This window comes from Sceloporus occidentalis, unplaced genomic scaffold (genome assembly GCF_023333645.1).
Source record: "Sceloporus occidentalis isolate IW3139 unplaced genomic scaffold, rSceOcc1.0.p SCAF_3, whole genome shotgun sequence".
In the NCBI taxonomy this organism is placed as follows: domain Eukaryota; kingdom Metazoa; phylum Chordata; class Lepidosauria; order Squamata; family Phrynosomatidae; genus Sceloporus; species Sceloporus occidentalis.
This window is the reverse complement of record NW_028316983.1, coordinates 124,634,163-124,656,753: the sequence shown is the minus strand read 5'-3', so window position 1 is coordinate 124,656,753 and position 22,591 is coordinate 124,634,163. Positions and strand designations below refer to the sequence as shown.

General features: G+C 44.5%; 1 protein-coding gene across 2 annotated transcripts in view; it reads left to right on the top strand.

The window, feature by feature from the left end:
- The first annotated feature begins 5,571 nt into the window (after positions 1 to 5,571).
- Positions 5,572 to 22,591, top strand: part of NUF2 (NUF2 component of NDC80 kinetochore complex) — an 84,636-nt gene continuing 67,616 nt past the window's right edge. Inside the window, exons 1-5 of one of the 2 annotated variants that reach the window (XM_089516065.1) lie at positions 5,572 to 5,762; positions 6,924 to 7,047; positions 12,857 to 12,931; positions 19,601 to 19,677; positions 21,534 to 21,595. In XM_089516065.1, coding sequence (XP_089372191.1) covers positions 6,925 to 7,047; positions 12,857 to 12,931; positions 19,601 to 19,677; positions 21,534 to 21,595 — 337 coding nt within the window. In that variant the 5' untranslated portion in view covers positions 5,572 to 5,762; position 6,924. The remainder of the gene's footprint in view (positions 5,763 to 6,923; positions 7,048 to 12,856; positions 12,932 to 19,600; positions 19,678 to 21,533; positions 21,596 to 22,591) is intronic. The other variant, XM_089516066.1, reaches the window with a different exon arrangement.

The following is a 22,591-nucleotide window of genomic DNA, read 5'->3' as shown; positions in this document are numbered from 1 at the left end:
CAAGAGGCGCCGCCTCCCTGCAGCCTCCTCCGCCCCAGGCCTCGCTGCCCTCCTTTTCCTCCGCACGGCCATGCGCGGTGGAGGAGGAGGAGGGCAGCGAGGCCCCAGGGTTGCCCAGCAACCCCGCTGCAACCGGGCTTCTCCCGGTTTTTGGCTGCACCCGTGCCGTGACCGGACAGGTGCCGCCAAAACCGGGAAAAACCCGGTTGCAACCGGGTTATGGCAACCCTACCTGCAGGGCCATTCCTCCCTGCCTGATGAAGACCTCAGCCAGTCAGGAGACTGAGAATTGCTGAAAACCACATTCTGATTGGCTATTTTGAACCACTGGGGTCACATGGCTCTGAAACCTCTCCCTATTGGTCCATAGGGGAAGTGTTGCCAATCTGGTGACTTTCACACCAAAATTGGTATTTTTCAGAGCCTTTGGTGTGATTTTGGTGCCTGGCTCTATTTTGGTGAAGATTTGGTGACTTTGGCCCATTTCAGCTCCAGCTTGAGAGCGAGGCTGGCTACAGAGCAACCAATCCTTTGGAGTCTAACAATTTTCAGCCAATCAGAGAGAGGACAGTGGTTGCCCCCGGCCACCTTCAGGAATTCTCAGGCTCTCAGCCAGGGCAGACGCAAAGCGGGAGACAAGGGCCAGGAGGCAGGCAACCAGGCACAAAGTGTTGCTTGCTGCTTCTTCTGCTAAGCTTGGCTCTGTTGCTTTGCAGCTGTGAAGCTACAGTGTGGGTTGCTTGCTGCCTGTTGCACAGGCGGAGTGAGGGATCTTGGCTTCCCAATTGCCTTAGGATTTCCAAGTAAGAAATAAGTTTTAAGGCACACAAAGGCAATAGTTGATCATGGTATCATGGCTTGATGTTGTGGACTTCTGTGTGTGCCTTAGAGTGACATTTGAATTTCTAAATCCTGAGCTTGGGCAGAGTGCCCCAAGCCTACCTCTCAGGGTCGTTGTTGTACTGTGAGGACCATATGGGTTGACAGGAGGACAATCTAGTGGAGGGAAAAAGTAGAAGAATAGAGGAGATGTGAGAAAAAGAGGAGGAAAGGTGCTTCTGAGCATGGGCAGAGCACCTGGGTAGAAAAATAGATGTTTATCTCCATCTTCCCTCCCTTCCATGGGCTGCCCTATTAGTTGTGTGATGTGAATGTGATGATGTCCCTGAGAGTGTGTGTGCGTGTGTTAGTGATTAAATATGCCTCAGCATGGGCAGAGCCCCTGGTAAGTTGGCATCCCTGCCCTGTATTCCAAGAATTTTGTTTTGTGGCTCTCTTTTTCGTTCTCTTTTCCATTGCCATCCATACTGCAGAAATAATCCAGTTTGGCACTGCTTCTAACTGCAAGGCTCCCTGCGATGATGGGATTCTGGGCACAACAAACCACCATGCCCAGAATTTCATGCATGGAGCCCTGGCTAGTAAAAGCAGTGTCTCAACATGTCACAACAAACTACAATTCCCAGGATTCCCTGGTTTGACAAGGGAATTGCCTCCACGCTTCCAGATCGCAGCCCCAGAGAATGAGTCTACAGGATATCAGTGTTGCCAATTTAAGTCCACTTCTTCAGCTGCATTTGGATTTAATAATGATAATAATAATGCTGATGATGATAGAGAGATCTTGTAGCACCTTTGAGACTCACTGAAAGAAAAGTTGGCAGCATGAGCTTTCCTAGACTTAAGTGTATTTCCTCAGATGCATGGGAATTGTAGTTCATTGTGGCACCAGAGCTCTTTCTCACAAAACTACAATTCCCAGGGTTCCCTAGCACTGAGCCAGGGCAGTTAAAGCGGTCTCAAACTGGATTATTTCTGCAGTATGGATTGGACCTTGAGCATTTTTAATAACGAAGGTCCAAAACACTGCAGAAATAATCCAGTTTGTGACCGCTTTAACTCTCCTGGCTCAGTGCTAGGAAATCCTGGGAATTGTAGTTTGTTGTGGCACCAGAGCTCTTTCTGATAGAGAAGGCTCAATGTCTCACAAAACTACAATTTCCAGGATTCCCTAGCACTGAGCCAGGGCAGTTAAAGCAGTCTCAAACTGGATTATTTCTGCAGTGTGTCTTGGACCCAACTCAGGCTGCATCTTCACTCCAGAGACAATCCAGTTTCGTACCGTTTTAACTGTCGTGGCCCAGTGCTATGAAATCCTGGGAACTGTAATTTGTTGTCACACCAGAGTTTGCTGAGAGAGAAGGTTAAATGTCTCACAAAACTAGAATTCCTAGGATTCCCTAGCACTGAGCCAGGGCAGTTAAAGAGGTGTCAAACTGAATTATTTCTGCAGTGCGGTTGCAGCTGAACACGTTTCTGTTTGGCACAAAGCTTCCTGGACCCCCTTCATGTCAAAATAAACATCTTAAAAGTATTAGAAGGACTGAAAGATTCTTTGGTTTGTTTTAATGGTAATTTTGAGAGTTGAAATAAGTTCCAATTATTTTTATTCAATTAGGGCTACGTTTTATTGCCATATTAACATTATGGGGACTTTTCGGGGGTTTTGACTGAATATTTGGTGAGATATGGGGGGATTTGGTGAGTTTTGGCCAAATGCTTGGGGAATTATCTTTGAGGCTTGTTGGCAACACTGGTAGGGATTCCAGTTGGCTGGGAACTCAGCTAGGGCAGAACTTCCAGCAAGGATATCTGGGAGGTACAGGACTTCTGGTTAAGGAGGGATTTCTGGGGCAGGGCTCAAGAGTTTGACGAGAGGTAATTTCCAGTTATTCATGATGTGGCCAAAGTACAACAGCCTCAGTTTGATGATCTTGGCTTCCAGGATTATGTCTTGATCTTCTCAAGGACCCACTTGTTTGTCTTTTTGACTGTCCACAGTATCCTCAGAATTCTTCTCCATCACCACATCTCAAATTAGTTGATTTTCCTCTTATTTGCTTTCTTCACTCTCCAGCTCTCACATGGCTTGCTACCTGTTACACACAAGTTACACTTTTTATATATTTTGCCTTAGCAATGTCCATGAAGGAAGGTGTACGCTAGTTATTAACCAAATATTAGACGGCCCAAAATGGAAATTTTTGGAAATTTACTTTTCTGGGAAGTTACATTTTTGTTGCTAATGGAGTTGAAACTTCTTTATCTTATTTTATTGCACTTTGTCCCCAGTCCCTCATTCATTTCCAATGAAAAGTAAGCAAAAACCCCCAAAGACCATGATCACAGTATGGATGAACAAGCTTGCTGCCAACCAATTTTAAATCTGTAGCTCTAACCCAGTGATTCCCTAACTTTGGTCCTCCATGTGTTTTGGACTTCAGTTTCCAGAAGCCCCAGCCAGTTTGTTCAACAGTCAGGTATTCTGGCAGCTGAAGTCCAAAACATCTGGAGAATTAATGTTTGGGAAGGACTGCTGCAAGCCTGCAACCCTTTCCTCCGTGTGAGAGGGGAACTGTCTTCGAAGCAAAACTGAATTTTTAACATTTGTATCTGAATCATATGTCTTTTCTGCTGGACCCTCATTACTCCCAAGTCAGCGAGACAGGTGCCAAAGACCTGGGTCCAAAACACATTACACAAATAACCTGGTTTGAGACCGCTCAAACTGTCCTGTCTGAATGCTAGGGAATCCTGGGAACTGTAGTTTATTGTGGCACCAGAAGTCTCTGAAAGAGGAAGCTAAATGTCTCACAAAATGACAGTTAAAGCTGCCTCAAACTAGATTATTTCTGCAGTGTACTTTGGAAATTAGTTAAACCAGGGAAATATAGCCTACAGCAGTGGTCCCAAAACTGTGCCCTTTAAGAGCTTTTGGACTTCAGTTACCAGAATCCAGACCATTGGCCAACATGGCTGAGGCTGCTGGGAGCTGAAGTCCAAAATCTCTTAAAGGGCACAGTTTGGGGACCACTGGCCTACAGTACCCGAGTATTCGTTGGTGGTCTCCCATCCAGTTACTAACCAGAGTTGACCCTGTTTAGCTTTCAAGTTCAGATAGGATCTGGTGCCTTTAGGGTATTTAGGTCTACAAGACCCAAAATGGCAATAGGGCTCCCATTTTTTAAGTGAGCAAGAGCTGAAGAGCCTCTGCTCTCTTGAAGAAAGGGAAAGGCTACTTTTATTTTTGGTCCAAAACACACTGCAGACACAATCCAGTTTGAGACCGCTTTAACTGCCCTGGCTGAGTGCTAGGGAATCCTGGAAGTGTAGTTTATTGTGGCGCCACAGCAGTGGGCTCCAAAATATGCTCTATAGGGATTTTGGACTTCAGCTCCCAGAACGTGGCTGAGGCTTCTGGGAGATGAAGTCCAAAATCTTTTCAAGGGCACAGTTTAGGAAGCACTGTTTCAAAGCAATATTACAAGCATCCTCTAGAACAGTGGTCTTCAACTGTGCTCTTTGAGGGGATTTTGGACTCCAGCTCCCAGAATCCCACTCCATTGGCAAACGTGGCTGAGGCTTCTGGGACATGAAGTCCAAAATCTCTTCAAGGGCACAGTTTAGGAAGCACTGTTTTAAAGCAATATTACAAGCATCCTCTAGAACAGTGGTCTTCAACTGTGCTCTTTGAGGGGATTTTGGACTCCAGCTCCCAGAATCCCACTCCATTGGCAAACGTGGCTGAGGCTTCTGGGAGATGAAGTCCAAAATCTCTTCAAGGGCACAGTTTAGGAAGCACTGTTTTAAAGCAATATTACAAGCATCCTCTAGAACAGTGGTCTTCAACTGTGCTCTTTGAGGGGATTTTGGACTCCAGCTCCCAGAATCCCACTCCATTGGCAAACGTGGCTGAGGCTTCTGGGAGATGAAGTCCAAAATCTCTTCAAGGGCACAGTTTAGGAAGCACTGTTTTAAAGCAATATTACAAGCATCCTCTAGAACAGTGGTCTTCAACTGTGCTCTTTGAGGGGATTTTGGACTCCAGCTCCCAGAATCCCACTCCATTGGCAAACGTGGCTGAGGCTTCTGGGAGATGAAGTCCAAAATCTCTTCAAGGGCACAGTTTAGGAAGCACTGTTTTAAAGCAATATAACAAGCATCCTCTAGAACAGTGGTCTTCAACTGTGCTCTTTGAGGGGATTTTGGACTCCAGCTCCCAGAATCCCACTCCATTGGCAAACGTGGCTGAGGCTTCTGGGAGATGAAGTCCAAAATCTCTTCAAAGGGCACAGTTTAGGAAGCACTGTTTTAAAGCAATATAACAAGCATCCTCTAGAACAGTGGTCTTCAACTGTGCTCTTTGAGGGGATTTTGGACTCCAGCTCCCAGAATCCCACTCCATTGGCAAACGTGGCTGAGGCTTCTGGGACATGAAGTCCAAAATCTCTTCAAGGGCACAGTTTAGGAAGCACTGTTTTAAAGCAATATAACAAGCATCCTCTAGAACAGTGGTCTTCAACTGTGCTCTTTGAGGGGATTTTGGACTCCAGCTCCCAGAATCCCACTCCACTGGCAAACGTGGCTGAGGCTTCTGGGACATGAAGTCCAAAATCTCTTCAAGGGCACAGTTTGGAAACCACTGCACCAGAGCTCTCAAGGCTCAATGTCCCAGGATTCCCTAGCATGGGGCCAAGGCGGTTAAAGGGATCTCAAAGCGGGTTGTTCCTGCAGTGTGTTTGGGGGACCCACTTGGGAAGGACGGAAGCCGAGGCGGGGCCATTGCGCCTGGGCCGGAAGGGGCGGAGCTCCCGCCAAAATTCAACGGCTGTATTCTGGCCCTGTGTGCGTTCGTTGGGCTGCCGACCGAGGAAGGGCTGAGAGGAGAGGCCCTCCTTCCTTCCTTCCCTCCCCGAGGACGAGTGAGTGAGAGGGGCCGACCTTCCCAGCAGCGGACGGGGCTGGAAGGGCAGCTGGGTTCTTTAATTGGGATCGCTCCCCGCAGCTTTTGCTGAGTTGTTTAGACACGGTTTTGGCGTGTCTAAATAATAATAATAATAATAATAATAATAATAATAATAATAATAATATCTGACCTTTCCCCAATATAAGGACTCATGTCCAAAACACACTGCAGAAGTAATCCAGTTTGAGACCGCTTTAACAGCCCTGGCTATTAGGCTAGAGAATGCTGGGATCTGTAGTGTTTGTGAGACAGTTGCTCCTTCTCTGTCAGAGAGCTTTGGTGCCACGACAAACTACATTTCCCAGGGTTCCCTAGCACTCAGCCAGTGGTCTCAAACTGGATTTTTCCTGCAGTGTGTTTTGGAGCTCAGGCTGCATCCACACTGGAGAAATAACCCGGTTTGGCACTGTTTTAACTGCCCTGGCTCAAGGCTATGGAATTCTGGGAGTTGGGGTTTGTTGTGGGCCCAGAGCCCACAACAAACCTCAACTCCCAGAATTCCATAGCCTTGAGCCAAAAAGAGTTAAACGCGTGCCAAGCCGGGTTATTTCTCCAGTGTGGATGCAGCCTATGATTCTGGAGACCTGTGTTCAAATGCCCACTCAGCTGTCGAAACCCACAGTGGTGGCTTTGTCCCACTTTAACTTTTATGGCTGCCTCCTGTGGAATTCTGGGGTTTGTAGTTTGTCGAGGCTGAAGAGCTCCCTGGCTAAGAATTTTAAATGCCCCTCTCTAAACTTCAAATCCCAGTATTGCATGGGAGGCATCCATAACAGTTAAAATGGAACAATAGCACTATAACAGTGATATTAGGGTTGCTATAAGTCAGAAATGGCTTGAAGGCACACAATAACAAGCTGCTCACACCAGTCTTTATTGTTACACTGTTGTACAAAGTTTTATACTGGAAAGTATGGAAGATGTACTTTCTCATTTACAGGGACTGTGTCATTAAGTTGATGATCAGTGTATTCCTATCAAAGCCATTTTGATGGTTATCTATCCACCAAGACAGACTTTGCCCCCTCTTAAATAATTAATCTTCCATTTAGAAAAATATGTTGTCTGCAGCCATCCTCTAATGTTGTATTGTACCCAATGTTTTGTTTTCTTACAGAATGGATAATTGTACTTTTCCAAGGTACAGTGAAAATGATATTATTGTACACATACGCAACTTCTTGCTGACTGGAACTGAGGCCAAGAACTTTTCCAAAAGTGATTTATTTCCAAATGTTAAGGTAAGGATGTCGAAGAGCTTACTCAAATGATGAAATTGAAACTCTGCACTGTGGTGCATCTGTATAATTTGGTTTTCCTACGTAACGTGTGGAATAAAAATTATTGAGTTCTTAGTAATGATGGCTACTTGTCTGATAGTAAAACTGTTTAATATTTGAACACTGTTATGCTGCTCTTCAGTCACTGTCAGGATTGAGTTAATCCTGCTGTGATTAAAGTTGTGTGAGAAAATATGTATGTCTCATATGATATGCCTTATATGCTATGTATGAGTCTGATTCTGTGAGGTTTGGGTATACAGATTTGCAGAAGGTTCTGTTGTGTGTGCTTATTGATATGTAATTGCTGTATTGTAACCCAGTCAAATGAAGTAGCACTGCTATCTTCAGTTATATTTCTACCTTTGAACCTTGGAGCCTACAGATTTATAGCCACATGAATTGGATGGCAATAAAATTCTTCCCTTTTTAAAATAAAATCTTTCCCTTTACCTTCTTCTATAGTTGTAAGTGGACATACACTGAGATTCTCAAAAACAGTTGTTTTTATATTGGCCATCTGATAAGGAATTTCTGGTAGAAGTGTATTGTCTGATTCAGATGCAGTGATTCCTGCAGAAATTGGCTTTAGAATTTTCCAAGGATTCTGGAGCAGAACCCAGAAGACATCCTCATCCTCAGCATGTTTCTTACATGCCTGGGTACCTTAAGATCTTCAACTATTATTGTTTCTCGAAGAGCTTATTTGGTTTTTAGTACACTTTCAAAGGATGAATCAGTTTCCAGGCATCTCCTCTGCCCTGGTAAAAGAGAGGGGGTGGTGGTGGTGGTGAGCAGAAACAGCACAACTCAAACATCATGGGCTAACAGTAATAAAATGAACACCAGAAAAAGTTAACCAGTATCTCTTGTAAATCTGAGCCCCCAGACCTGTTGCTGTGGGGGCTCTCCCCTCCTTGATTTGCCCCATCAAAGAAGACTGCCTGGAGAGTAGCTTCTTCCAGCCACTGAGGAAACTGCTCTTAAGTGACTGGATTGCTAATCATGGGCAGATAGCTGTATATGGCCTGTAGTGTAGCCCTGATATTCACAGGGCATTTTGTTTTATTTATGTTTAAAACAGCCCCAACTTCAAGCTGGGGTTTACAAGCTTAGCCCTTTTTATCTCAGGCAGGCTTTATAGTAACCTGGCTGCATTATAGAAGATGGCTTGGTCCTCAACTCCCTTCCCACTTGCATAGGTAGCTGGGAAGGGCAGAGGGGGCTGCTGTGGGACATGGCTCCCCATTTACCTGAGATACGTCTGGATCCTGAGAAAGGATAATCTCTGGTGTGGAGTGCCACAGTTTGGGACAGCCAAACACAATTGGGGGTGAAGGGAACTCTCTACCCATGTTATCCACAAGTGGTTCCCCCCCTCTTTTTTGTTATTTTTGAGGAGGGAACACAGAAGGAATTGAATCCATGTGCTCTCTTAGAAAATCATAGAATCCTAGAGTTGGAAGAGACCCCAAGGGCCATCCAGTCCAACCCCATTCTGCCCTACAGGAACTCTCAATCAAAGCATACCCAATAGATGGCCCTCCAGCCTCTGTTTAGAAGTGGGTGACAGAGGCCATGCTCCTTCTGGTGAGGACATGAAGCCATTTTCTTCTTTTCTTGTGGGATGGTCTGTGGCAGCCAAAAATACCATTTTAGAGTTGGAAGCCCCAGCCCCTGCTGGGCCCTGTATAGCTTCCTTTACAGGTATGGGGTCAAGATGGCGACTGTATATGGCAGTTCTTTGCCTCCTTTCAACCATCTCATTATAAGTATCAAAAGGGAATGTTCAGGAGCCCTGGCACCACCACCATGTGTTTCTCAGGCTGCAGTAGGATCTCCCAAAACTGTTGGGGTCCTGGGTGCCATTGGGTCCAGAGATGGGAAGAAAGGGGGAGACCAAGAGCTTATCCCCTCATCTGCCCTTTGTGGCAGGGTTCAAAACCTTATGCTAGGCATAGTGCCTGCAATGGCAGGGGCCTCCTGGCAATGCCTGCCCTGAGCAAGGGCATTAGATCTGGCAAAGGTTCCTTGGTGGCTGGAGAGAGAGGGCCCGTGGTACTCACCCCTTCTCCTGTGTCTTCTCGCTAGCTTGCCTCTCTAACTTTGGCCCTGTTTCAGGTTGGGCAGAGGTGCTGTAGAGAAACTCTTTGCCATGGCTTTTGGCTGGCCTGTCCTCTGAACCCTGGCCCTGAACAGGCTGGGCAGAGATGCTGAGAAGAGAGGTTTCCATAACTTCTGGCCAGTTTCCTCACTGATCCCTGGCCCTAAATGGGCTGGACAGAGGTGATGTGGAGAAACAGAGACATGGAAAGGATAACCCTCACCATCTGTTCCCACGGCTCCCATGTGCTGTAAAGCTTTTTGCAGAAATCTCCTGTGCTCCCACCATGAAAGGGGGCAGCTTTAGAGGAGAGGGAGAGTCAAGCCAAGACCTTTCTCCAATCCTAGGAGCCCTTGCCATATTAAATCTTTCTTCCTGCTTCCAAGGCAGCAAGAGAAACAAAGAGAAGGAAAGGACTGGAGTGGCTGTAGTGAAGAAGTTGCAAAGCAACAGCAAACACATCCTACTGGAGTGATAGGCAGGACAAGACTGGCCTTCTAGGGTTAGCTCCACCCATGTGGGGTCACCACAAGGTCTCTCTCTTTACTTCCTGCCTATTAGAGTGAGTGGGCGGAGCATAACCCAAACTACAGGATGTGGGGTTCTTATCTATTGGAAATGGACATATTACAGGTAAGAGCCAATGTCCCTTTTTCTTTGATTGAGAGTGTGTGACTTGCCCAAAGTCACCCAGTGGGTTTCCATGGCCGAGCATGGAATTGAACCCTGATATGCAGAATCTTAGTCCAATGCTGAATCCAGTACACCATTCTGGCTCTCTAGAAAACAAAAGTAATGACCAAAGATGATTTACATTACTTTAAAGTAGGCAAGGTAGATACGGAAATAGTCTTCAAGTTTTTCTTTTCCTTGGCTCAGTCAGTCAGAATGGAGACTACAATCAAGAAATCAGAAAAAGCCTAGGACATGGAAGGGCATCTGTGAAAGAACTAGACAAAATCCTCAAGTGTAATGATGTATCAGTGATGGCAAACGTTTTAGAGACCGAGTGTGCAAACAGCAACTCAAAACCCATTATTTATCACAAAGTGCCATGTTCCTCTGGCTTTCTAGTAACAAACTCTGGCAAACTGTGCTGGGGCGACAGCATGTGTGCCCACAGAAAGGGCTCTGAGTGCCACCTCTGGCGCTTGTGCCATAGGTTCGCCACCACTGTGATATATGATTGTATACTAAGTTAGGATTGTCCATACCATCCTATTTCCAATTTCTGTGTATAGTTTTGGAAGCTGGACAGTGAAGGAAGCTGATAGGAAGAAAATCAACTTCACTGAAGTGTGGTGCTAGATAAAGAGTTTTATGACTAATATGGACTGCTAAAATATTTAAATGGGAGCTAGAGAAATCAAGCTTGAACTATCCCTAGAAACCAAGATGACTAAACTAAGACTGTTACACTTTGTTTTATTTATTTTAAAATAAAATAAAATACACAAACAATAACAAATCAGCACAGTTGTACGTATTTGGGGATATCCTGGTTAGTTGAAGCGCTCGGTCAAGATCTTGAATGTGATATTGCTGATGCATTATAATCTTGATACAGTCAGTGAGAGGAAGCCATTTTTCTTCAAACAGGCTTGTATGATATCTTCTTTTTTTAAAAAAAAATAGGTTATGGTATGTAGAACTTCCTCTGTGTGACCTATTCTGGCAGTAAATTCAAGTACTTGATGAGAAAGAGCCATGTAGGGGGCATGAGAGATAATGTCTGCATTAATTCGTCTCATGGTTTCGGGTTAGAGAAGTCACGGATAGTATATAAACCTCTGTCTGTCCACACTGTAAATTGAGTAATTTTATCAGGGCTGTAAAATTCAGATGCAGGACAGAAAGCATAATTGTGGATAAGTAAGGTGCAAGAAATTCAGAATGGTAAAACCTCCATTTTGGGATTAGGAATACAGTGGGCCCTTTCCATACACGAGGGATCAGTCCCCGTTCCCTCAACATAAGGCAAAAATCATGTATGCTGAAGCCCCATTGAAAACAGTGGGTGCCTGCTTCCACACACACCATTATCCCTGCTGTTTAACAATAGCAACTTAGAATCTTGATTAATGAGAATAATAGGTCTAAGGAATCAGCAGACCCAGACTTTGCGTATGAACCAGAGTAATCTCTTAGAGAAGAAGTGACAGCAGTTAAAATGTATATAAGCAGAACAAAGACTGAGGAGGATGGAGGTGCTGTTTGTTTCTTCCCATCCTAAAATGCTGGGTTTCAGAGTTACCAAGTTAATGATTTCCAGATGGTTGAAAGTATGTATCCATCTGTGCTATTATTACACACACTATAGGCTAAGGATGTGTGAACACATTCTAAATGATTAACGGCAATATCAACAGCCTTTTAAGTACCATATTCATTAACAGGATGGAGGGAACAATCAGTGTTCGTAAGGCATTATCAGATAGATAGCTACAAGTTTGCACAGGCTGCTTTTGGGGCACACAGTTCTTCAGCTGCTTCTGAAAGATAACAACAGCCAGAGCTACCTGTCAGGGTTATAGAGCTTGCTTACACCCTATATATCATTTTTATTTGGAGTATTTTATACCCTGCTCTTCAGCCACAAAGGCTCACAGAGCGGCTTACAAAATGGTTAATTAGATGTTCCCTGCCCTCAGGCTTACAATCTAAAAAGAGAAGTTGAATTTAGGTTATTGGATGACTGGAGGTACAATCCATGACATTAATTTATCTTCATGCACCAATAGCTCTCATTTTACTAATATTTCAGATTTTTCTAGCCTCAACAAATTTGGATTGATTGAAATATACTTTTCTATGATAAAACTGAACAGTAATCTTGCTGTCCAGAATTAAATATGCTGAATGCTTTAAAATTCTATTTCTTCAGAGTCATCTATCCCCAGCCTATATAACCCTATAAAACCTATATAACATTTGTTTCCTTTTGGGAAATAAATGTTTTGGATTTTCTCATCCATTGGATTAAATAATAGTGTTGACAGAGTTAATTAAAAAGGATCGCTTGAAAATTTGGATAATCATTATTGTTTTCTGAACTGCTCCAGAAAAATGGAACACTATAACATTCTGTATCTTCAGTATTCCCTTCAGATAACTTTATTTGTTAAATGCCAAGGGCTGGTACTTGTACTATTAAATCTGATAGAACTTCTCGGGTACATATAATTTTGTTGTTATGAGTCTTCAAGCTGACTATGAGTTATGGTGACCATATTTCAGGATTTTCTTGGAATTTTTTTTTCAGAGGAGGTTAGCTCTTGCCTTCTGCTTAAACTAAGAGAGTATGACTTACCCATGACCACTTAGCAGATTTCCATGGCTGGGCAACTATCATACAAATTCTCACAAATTATTCCAGACTGCAAGAGTTTTGGTTTATGCACCCGAGACCAAGTATCCAAGGCTGCACCTTAGCAGTGGTGGGATAGGGAAAGGAAATTCCCCAGATGTTTGACTGAAGTCAGAGTTTCTGAAGATGTTCTTATTAAAATATTACTTGGAAGACAATATTTCTGGCAGTTGAATAGTAAGTGACTGCTGAGAATATGCTAATATGACTGCTGAGAATCTCACTACCATGAATAATTGCTGATAAAATCTGAAATTAATCTGATCTGTGCTAGTGATTTGATGTTTCTTCTTTTGTAGCCTGAAGTTCTGCACATGATATACATGAGAGTTTTACAAAGTGTATATGGAATCCGTCTAGAACATTTCTACATGGTAGGTATACAGTAATTAATGGCAGTACTATGTTGAATCCAGAATTAAAAAATTGATAATTCAATCATTTTTAGCCAAGAGTCTTCTGGCACCTTAGAGACTAAGACCTAATTCCAGCTGCTGTTCCCAGTTGAGGAAGACCCACTGCATCAGCAAGAATTTGGTAATTATGTAGATGTTAAACAGCATGGGGACAAAACAGAACCCTGTGGCACTGCGCAGGCCAAGTGCCAGGGAGTCAAACAGAAGACCCTCAGCATCACCTTCTGACTTCGCCCTTCCAAGAAACACAGGAACCACCGCATAATAGTTCCCCCAGGTCCCATCCCAGCGACATGGCCCAGAAGGATACCATGGTCAATGGTATTAAAACAACAAGCAAAGAGGAGAGAAGGTCCATGTGCTCAAAGATGGTCAACTATTTATTCAGTGTTTATTTTATTTTTTTATTTAGAGTATTTATATCCCACTCTTCAGCCACAAAGGCTCTCAGAGTGGCTTACAAATGGTTAATTAGACGGTTCCTTGCCCCCAGGCTTACAATCTAAAAGAGATGGCACAAAAGGAGAAGGGAATGGCAGTGGGGAAGGGGATCAGGTCCAGCAGTTCTTCTCTCCCTCTTGAGACCTAGACCATGGCAGATGGACTGGTGGGAGGGCTCTGCTTTTTAGGCCAGGCCGGGCCCGGCCCGGCCCGATGGAACAAGGCCTGCATCTCTCTCTCTGAGTCCAGATGGTATCAGATGGGAATTTTAGTCCAAAACATCAGGAAGACTTGAGTTCTCTATTTCTAGTAACAGTGGTCTCATTTCCCCTATTACTTGTTTAAAAATCCTAACATGTTTCAGCCACACTAGGACTTTTTCAGGGGCTGAAAACAAATATAAATACACTTTATAATGTAATATATTAAAAAAGATAGGACAACACTCATCAAACTGTGATACAAAAATATCCGTATGGTTCTAAACAAAGTTATACAAACCCTTTGAAAGAAATCACTGGAGTTGTGAACATAGAGATGAAGGGAACAGACACTACAGCATTTCTGTATACTGTATAAGTCTAGAAATTTAGGTTAAAAAATTGACCCAAAAAACCTGAGTCGACTTATCTGTGGGTCATTGTAAATACTGCACTTTAAATCATATGTATATATAATTCTCTGGTGAAAGGCAAGAGTTTAATCTGCCTTGGAAGCACTTACCCCCTTCCACTCACTCATCTATCTGACCTGATGAGGACAAATAGTTATATCTGCTGGAATTATGTAAATTCTTTGGCATAGTTTTCCTTTGCTTCATCCTTTACATCCTTCATTTACAGGCCCCTAAGTTTTACCCTTGACTTATCCTTGGGTCATATCAAAATCCATAATTTTAGCCCCCGAACCTGCCCTTGATTTATACATGAGGTCGACTTATAGTTAAATATATATGGTATATACATGTTTCAGATGACCTTGGGAAGGCATAACCAATTATATCTTGGGGTGGGACATAGGATGCAATCTCTTCAGACAGTTGCTCATTCTATTTATGACAAGAACCCTGGTGGCGCAGTGGTTAAATGCCTGTACTGCAGCCACTCACTCACAAACCATAAGGTTGCGAGTTAAATACCAGCAAAAAGGCTCAAGCTTGACTCAGGCTTGCATTCTTCTGAGGTTGCTAAAATGAATACCCAGATTGTTGGGGGCAATTAGCTTACACTTCATAAACTGCTTAGAGAGTGCTTAAGTGCACTGATAAGTGATATAGAAATTCACTTGTTATTGCTGTGTCATCATATTACAATCATATCCATACATACGTTCTAATACATGCTTTCTCTGTTACAGTGCGCCCTTGCTTTACGTGGGGGATCCGTTCCGGACTCCCCTGCGTAAAGCAAATCACACATATGCTCAAGCCCCATTTAAATGAATGGGGTTCGTGCACACGGTGGTGCGCATGCCACGGTCATGCATCCCATTAGTCCCTATGGGACATGCTGCCCCTTCCTCCCCGCACAGCTTTCCAATTAAAGATTGCAGGTCGAAACCTTCATTTAAACCTGCAGGCACCAAGATTTCAATCTTAGAATCCATTCTATCTTTTCCCTTTAAAATGTATTCCTTATTATTTTAAGTTCTTTCTATTACCCCAAACTGGAAAACAGCTATAGAATGTTGCATTTTTACAAAATGACCAACTAAGGGAGCTCCCACTCTTCTATTTTTTAGCTTAGAGAGGTGTTCCCCTATTTTACTTTTTATGTCTTATGGTCTTCCTCAGATAAAGTTTTTTGCATGTACGTTCAGTAGCATAGATAGAATCATAGAGTTGGAAGAGACCGCAAGGGCCATCCAGTCCAACCACCTGCCATGCAGGAAATCCAGATCAAAGCATCCTTGACAGATGGCTATCCAGCCTCCGTTTGAAGACCTCCAAGGAGGGAGACTCCACTACCCTCCGAGGAAGTGTGTTCCACTGTCAAACAGCCCTTACTGTCAGGAAGTTCTTCCTAATGTTGAGGCGGAATCTCTTTTCCTGTAGCTTGCATCCATTGCTCTGGGTCCTAGTCTCCGGAGCAGCAGAAAATAAGCTAGCTCCCTCCTTAATATGACATCCCTTCAAATATTTAAACAGGGCTATCATATCACCTCTTAACCTTCTTTTCTCCAGGCTAAACATACCCAGCTCCCTAAGTCGTTCCTCATAGGGCTTGGTTTCCAGATCCTTCACCATTTTAGTCGCCCTCCTTTGGACACACTCCAGTTTTTCAATGTCCTTTTTGAATTGTGGTGCCCAGAACTGGACACAATATTCCAGGTGGGGCCTGACCAGAGCAGAATATAATGGCACTATTACTTCCCTTGATCTAGACACTATACTTCTATTGATGCAGCCTAAAATGGCATTGGCCTTGTTAGCTGCTGCATCGCACTGTTGACTCATGTTCAACTTGTGGTCCACTTGGACTCCCAGATCCCTTTCACATGTTGTCTCCTTAAGCCAGGTGTCCCCCGTCCTGTATCTGTGCATTTCATTTTTTCGACCTAAGTGCAGTACCTTACATTTCTCCCTGTTGAAGTTCATTTTGTTAGCTGTGGCCCAGCTTTCTAGTCTATTCAGGTCATTTTGAATTTTGATCCTGCCCTCTGGAGTATTAGCTATTCCTCCTAATTTGGTGTCATCTGCAAATTTGATAAGTATTCCCCCAATTTTTTCCTCCAAGTCATTGATAAAGATGTTGAACAGCACTGGGCCCAGTACAGAGCGCTGTGGGACCCCACTGGTCACTTCTCTCCAGGATGAAAAGGTGCCATTTTTGAGCACCCTTTGGTTTTGTCCGGTCAACCAATTACAAATCCACGTAACAGTTGAATTGTCTAGACCACATTTTACAAGCTTGTTTGCAAGAATGTCATGGGGAACCTTGTCAAAGGCCTTACTGAAATCAAGATATACTATATCCACAGCATTCCCTTCATCTACCAAGCTGGTAATTTTATCAAAGAAAGAGATTAGATTTGTCTGGCCTGACTTCTTTCTCTGAAACTCGTGTTGACTTTTTGTGATTATGGAATTGCCTTCTAGATGTTCACAGACTCTCTGTATAATGATCTGCTCTAGAATCTTTCCTGGTATTGATGTCAGACTAACTGGATGATAATTGTTTGGATCCTCTTTCTTCCCCTTTTTGAAGATAGGGACAACGTTTGCCCTCCTCCAGTCTGCTGGGACTTCTCCTGTTCTCCAGGAGTTTTCAAAGATTATTGCCAATGGCTCTGATATTACATTTGCCAGTTCTTTTAATACCCTTGGATGTAGTTCATGTGGTCCTGAAGACTTAAATTCATTTAGGTTAAACAGGTGTTCCTGTACTATCTCTTTACTTATTTTGTGCTGAAATTCCCCTATTCTGTCCTCTGCTCCATTATCCTCAGGTTGAGCACCCTTTGCCGTTTCTGAGAAGACTGAGGCAAAGAAGGTGTTGAGTAATTCTGCCTTTTCTCTGTCTTCTGTTAGCATTTTGCCATCTTCTCCATGCAGTGGCCCTACCGTTTCCTTCTTCCTTTTGCTGCGGACATATCCATAAAAGCCCTTTTTGTTGTTCTTAACCTCTCTAGCAAGCCTGAGTTCATTCTGTGCTTTAGCTTTTCTGACCTTATCTCTACACATGCTAGCTATTTGTTTGAATTCCTCTTTGGTGATTTCCCCATTTTTCCATTTCTTATACATGTTCCGTTTAAAATTTAGCTGAGCTGAAAGTTCCTTGTTCATCCATCCTGGGTTCTTGCGACACCTCCCATTTTTCTTTCTCACTGGAACTGTTTTAATTTGTGCCTTCAGTATCTCCCTTTTGAGAAACTCCCATCCATATTGAACTCCCTTCTCTTTTAGTATTCCTGACCATGGGATCACCCCCAGTATTTCTCTAAGTTTACTGAAATCAGCTCTCCTAAAGTCTAGAATGTGTGTCTGACTATGCCTGGCTTCTCCTTTCCACTGTATAACAAACTCTAGGAGAACATGGTCACTTCCACCTAAGGATCCCACCACTTGCACTTCATTAACCAAGTCATCCTTGTTGGTTAGGATCAGATCTAAAATAGCTGACCCCCTTGTTGCCTCTTCCACCTTTTGGACAATGAAATTGTCTTCCAGGCAAGTGAGGAATTTACTAGACCTTGAGGATTTGGCTGAGTTTGAGTTCCAACAAATATCCGGGTAGTAGTTGAAGTCACCCATCACTACTACATCTCTCCTTTGTGAGTGTGTGGTCATCTGATCTAGAAAGCCATCATCCAATTCCTCCGTCTGACTTGGGGGTCTGTAGTAGACTCCCACCATAACATCCTTGTTGTTTCCCTGCCCTTTAATTTTTATCCAGATGCTCTCCACCTGGCTTCCATGATTGATGTCCTGGATCTCTTCACTCGTGTAAATGTCCCTGATATATAGGGCTATTCCTCCTCCTTTCCTGTTTGGCCTGTTTCTCTTAAAAAGGTTATATCCTTCTATTTCTACATTCCAATTATGAGACTCATCCCACCAGGTTTCAGTGAGGCCAATTATATCATATTTGCTTTGTTGCACTAGGATTTCGAGTTCATCTTGCTTATTTCCCATGCTTTGTGCATTAGTGTAGAGACATTTAAGACCATTTGTTCCCTTTACTTGCTGCCTGTGCAAGTTTTTTTGCCTCCCAGTTTTGGGTCCTTGCACTGTTTGCCTTGTTCCCTCTATGACAGTTTGACTATTTTCTTCAGCCTTTTTGCCTTCCAGAATACTGTCTCCCTCCCCCACATAATTCAGTTTAAAGCCCTCCTGATCAAATTCTTGAGACTATTGGCAAAAACGTTTCTGCCAACTGGCAGAGAAGTATAGTAATTGCCACAGCATAGGCCTTCCAATGAGCTCTAGCCCACGGTCTGTCAGATTTGCTCCAAGCCTTCTGCCATTGTTGTTGTAGCCTCCATCATAGAATCAGAGTTGGAAGAGACCACAAAGGCCATCGAGTCTGTCCCGATTGTTTTATCACCATCAGCTCCCTAATCAAGCAGGGAGCTCACTTAGCTCCACTTTGTAGGAGGGGATGTTTAGGGACAATCATGTCTTGCTGCCCTGTCAATTTCCCTGTTCCATAAATCAGCTAGAGCTTCGATAGGATAACCTGTCACGGCAACAGGAAACTCCCTAAGAGCTATCAGGAATCCCTCTGGTTCCATAAGTCTCTTGCGATCTTTATCGTTTCCCACCCCTGCAGAAGGCCTGAGTGTCTCAGTGAGTTTAAACCCAAACAGGAAGTGATCAGTCCATGACAATGGAATAACAGAAAATTCTTCCACACCCAGATCACCAACATCCCACATGGAACAGAAAATTAGGTCTAGAGTGTATCCTGCAACATGGGTGGCACCAGATACAGTGCACCCTTGTTTATGTGGGGATCCGTTCCGGACGCCCCAGCGTAAAGCAAATAGTACGTATGCTTGAGCCCCATTGACAATAATGGGGCTCACGCATGCAGTGCAGTGTGCCATGGGTACGCATGCCATTTTATTTCTGTTGCATGGCTTTCAGCATAAGCAGGCACACTGTATTACTTAGGACAGCTGCATGGTTGTCGTGGGGGACATGAAGTCCTGAACTGCTCTTAATAGAGCAGTGTCTGCATTGATGTTTAAGTCCCCAGTACAACTAGCCAAGGGGACTCCAACACCACTGCTGAGACCAAAGCAGCCATCTCAGGGAGGCGGTTGAGTAGAGGGGTGGATGATACACAAACAGAATCCCTATTCTGTCTCAGCTACCCACCTTCAAAAACACACATTTCAACCCCACAGACTGTGGTGTGGAGCATCTGGTGGTGGAGATGGAATCCTGATAGACCACTGCAGTTCCCCTCTCTCTCCCAGGCCCTGTCTAACACTACAGAGAACCCAGGTGGACAGTGCTGAGGGAGATTACACCCCCCCACACCCCTCCCAGCTTCATCTAGCCAGATCTCTGTGATACATCACAATGAAATTTGTGTGCCCACATTACTCCCAAATGTAGCTTGTTAACATAAAGGATAGTGCTTAGGCCTCAAACAACTCATCCCCATTTTCATTTGAAAGAACTGACTGGAGAAAACATAAACCTTCTTTAGTTATTTACTATTTTTGTTCTTTTCTTAGATGCCAGTGACATTTGAAACTGCATATCCCCAGCTCTTTGAAGGATTCCTACCCACTGGAAATCTGTTTATTAATATGTGAGGCTTGAAGTCATATTTTGTACAGTAATTCTCCTGCTTCTGTTCAACTTTGGTTTATAATGGAAATTTCTATGTAATTACTTAGAAAATTTTGGCTTATTTTACTAGATCAATAATTTTTTATTTTGGTGAGTATTGCTTTAGGTCTTACAAAAATTCTTAGTCTAGTGAAACTGTACATACGAGATAGTCTTGTGGCTATGCCTGGACTATGAAACTCCTCCAGGAGCTTCTCTTGGCTCTCTAGTACCAAATGAAGGGAACTTTGTTCCATGAAGCATTTGTCTGTAAATTGAGGAGTTTCTTATCTGTTTTTATGTTATGTCAATTTCTGCTTTTTATTACATTCTTCTGTGAGTTTTGTAATTGTTTTCAATGGCCTAGAAATCACCCTAAGCAATTTTGAGGATAATGGAAGAGTGAGATACATATTTTTTTCTTAAATCTTTGGTGCACTCTGCTAAATTTGCAAGCTGAGCATTTTAATTATGTTTTCAGTCCTTAAAAAATGTTTGAATGCAGCACAGAGTTCTATTTCTCATGGTCTGATGGGGTTTTAAAATCAGTATCAAACCACATCTAATTTAATTGTTTAAAACTAAAACTAATTGATCTGATTCAGTATGTTTGTAATTAAAGCTGCAACCCTAAATATATTTACTAGGGAGTATAAAGGCACCATATTCTGCTTGAAAGCTACTAGCCCTGGTTAGTACTTGGATGGGAGACTGGCAGTGAATACTAGGTACTGTTGGTTATATTTTAGAGCAGGGGTCGGCAACCTCCGGCCCGCGGGCCAGATGCGGCCCGCGGAGGCCTTTCGGCTGGCCCCTGGCTGCTGCCGCCGCCAATTGCGGCTTTTTGCTACTCCGGGCGCCGCCATTCCCCCCCAAAATGGCGGCGAAGTCTCACATGACCTTCCCCGAGGTCGCACGAAACTTTGCTGCCATTTTGGGGGGAAATGGCGGCGGCCTAGAGGCGAAAAGGTCGCGTGAGACTTCGCCGCCATTGGTGGCGGTCTCTAGGAGGCCCGCTGCAGCCGCCGGAGCCCTCAAACAGGGCTCCAACAGTGGCAGCGGGCCTCTGGGAGGCCGGTTGCCTTTGCTGGGGCCCTCCAAGAGGGCTCCGGCAACGGCAAAAGGGCCTCCCAGAGGCCCGCTGCCACCACCGGAGCCCTCTTGGAGGGCCCCAGCGACGGCAAAAGGGCCGGCAAAGAGGAGGAGGCCTCCAGCGCTGGTGGCCCCCACCGGCTTTTTTGCCGGGCTCTGACGGGGCCTGGGGCCCTGTCAGGGGCAGGCAAAGAGGGGGAGGCCTCCAGCGCTGGTGGCCCCTGCCAGCTTTTTTGCTGGCCTCTGAAGGGGCCTGGGGCCCCGTCAGGGGCCAGCAAAGAGGAGGAAGCCTGGCCCCCGGAGGGTGGAAGCTCCGCCTCCGGCATGCGGCTCCGCCCCCGAAGGGTGGAAGCTCCACCCCTGGCATGCGGCCCTGCCCCCGGAGGGTGGAAGCTTCACCCCCCAGCTTTGGCCCCCCAGTCGCCTGAGGGACAGCAACCCGGCCCCGGCTCAAAAAGGTTGCCTACCCCTGTTTTAGAGGACTGAACTGTTAAAACCAACTCTGAATTTTTCTTGCCTAAGAAAACCCTGTGAAATTAATGGGGTTGCCATAAGTTGACAGGCAACGTGAACACACATAGGAGCCTCATTACAATTTCAGTACATAGTGTGGATAGTTTATCCCTGTACCTAGCTGTATGCCACATATACACTCTCAACTGTATATAATACATTTTACCAGGAAAGCAAATACTTCAAGTAGTATATTTTCAAAATGATTAATATTTTGTACAACTTGGACAGGGAGCGATTTTTTCCATTGTGCCGCGTCAATGACTTCCAGATTGCTGATGTCATAAATCCAAGTAAGCATCAACATGTCCTTTCCTTACTGATGTGTTGTATCTCATTTTAATTTTTACCTTGTGTTGGTTATTGCCAAGAACTGATTAACTGATGTTTGATTAGTAGATTGCTTGTTCTTTATAGTGACAATGTTTGTGGTCATGTAAAAAAAAAAAAATGAACCTACCTTGCTCACAGGTTTACAAATTGCAATTGCAGTGTGACGTGGTCATGCAGGAGTAGCAATCCTACTACACTGATTTCCCAGCAGACAAGGTCCCATTCTCCTGTATAGTGGGTAGCTCCTCCCATTTGCTCCTATAGGCAGGGAAACACAAAAGAGAAGAAAAACCACCCTCCCTGTGGAAAGGGCTACCCCCCACCCCTTAGGAAGCTAGTCTTTTTTCTGCCTATGCTCCTAGCAGGACGCTTTTGATGAAGAGCTAGCCATTTATGCTAACTTTTGCCTGCTATAAATTTCTTCTTTGGAGATCCCTTCCCTTCCCTTCTCTCTGTCCTCATTTGCGGGGGGACTATGGAAAGGATGCCCATAGAGGAGGCTGCTGAGGCAGTGGATAACTTATCCCTCTTCCAGACATTGGAACAGGTTGAGCAGTAGACCAAGGAGACAAATTTAGAGACACAGCTGTGGGAGGGGTTCACCCTCTGTGTTGCTGCAGATTTGACCCCGCACCAAATCCGTTCAGAGCTAGAGTGGCTGGAGGCCATGCCAACCCCACAGCTAACCCATCTTGGCCATGTGGACTGGGGTGAATACTGCCTTCCCTTTCTATGCCTTCTGCAAGTCACCAGATTTTGCCAACTTCATCAGGGCGATTTTTGCCCAGGAAATGGCTGCTTACTTGAGGGGGCCACTGGCTGGACCCAGGGCAGTGGGTGGCCACCCCTCAGTGTCCTTTGGGGTTACCAGTATCCTTGTCCCCGCCAACTGAGCAGGGCATGGCCAAGAGTCCTTGGGTGCTGCCTCCTCCCCCCTCAGTGGGGGTTCTCAGGGC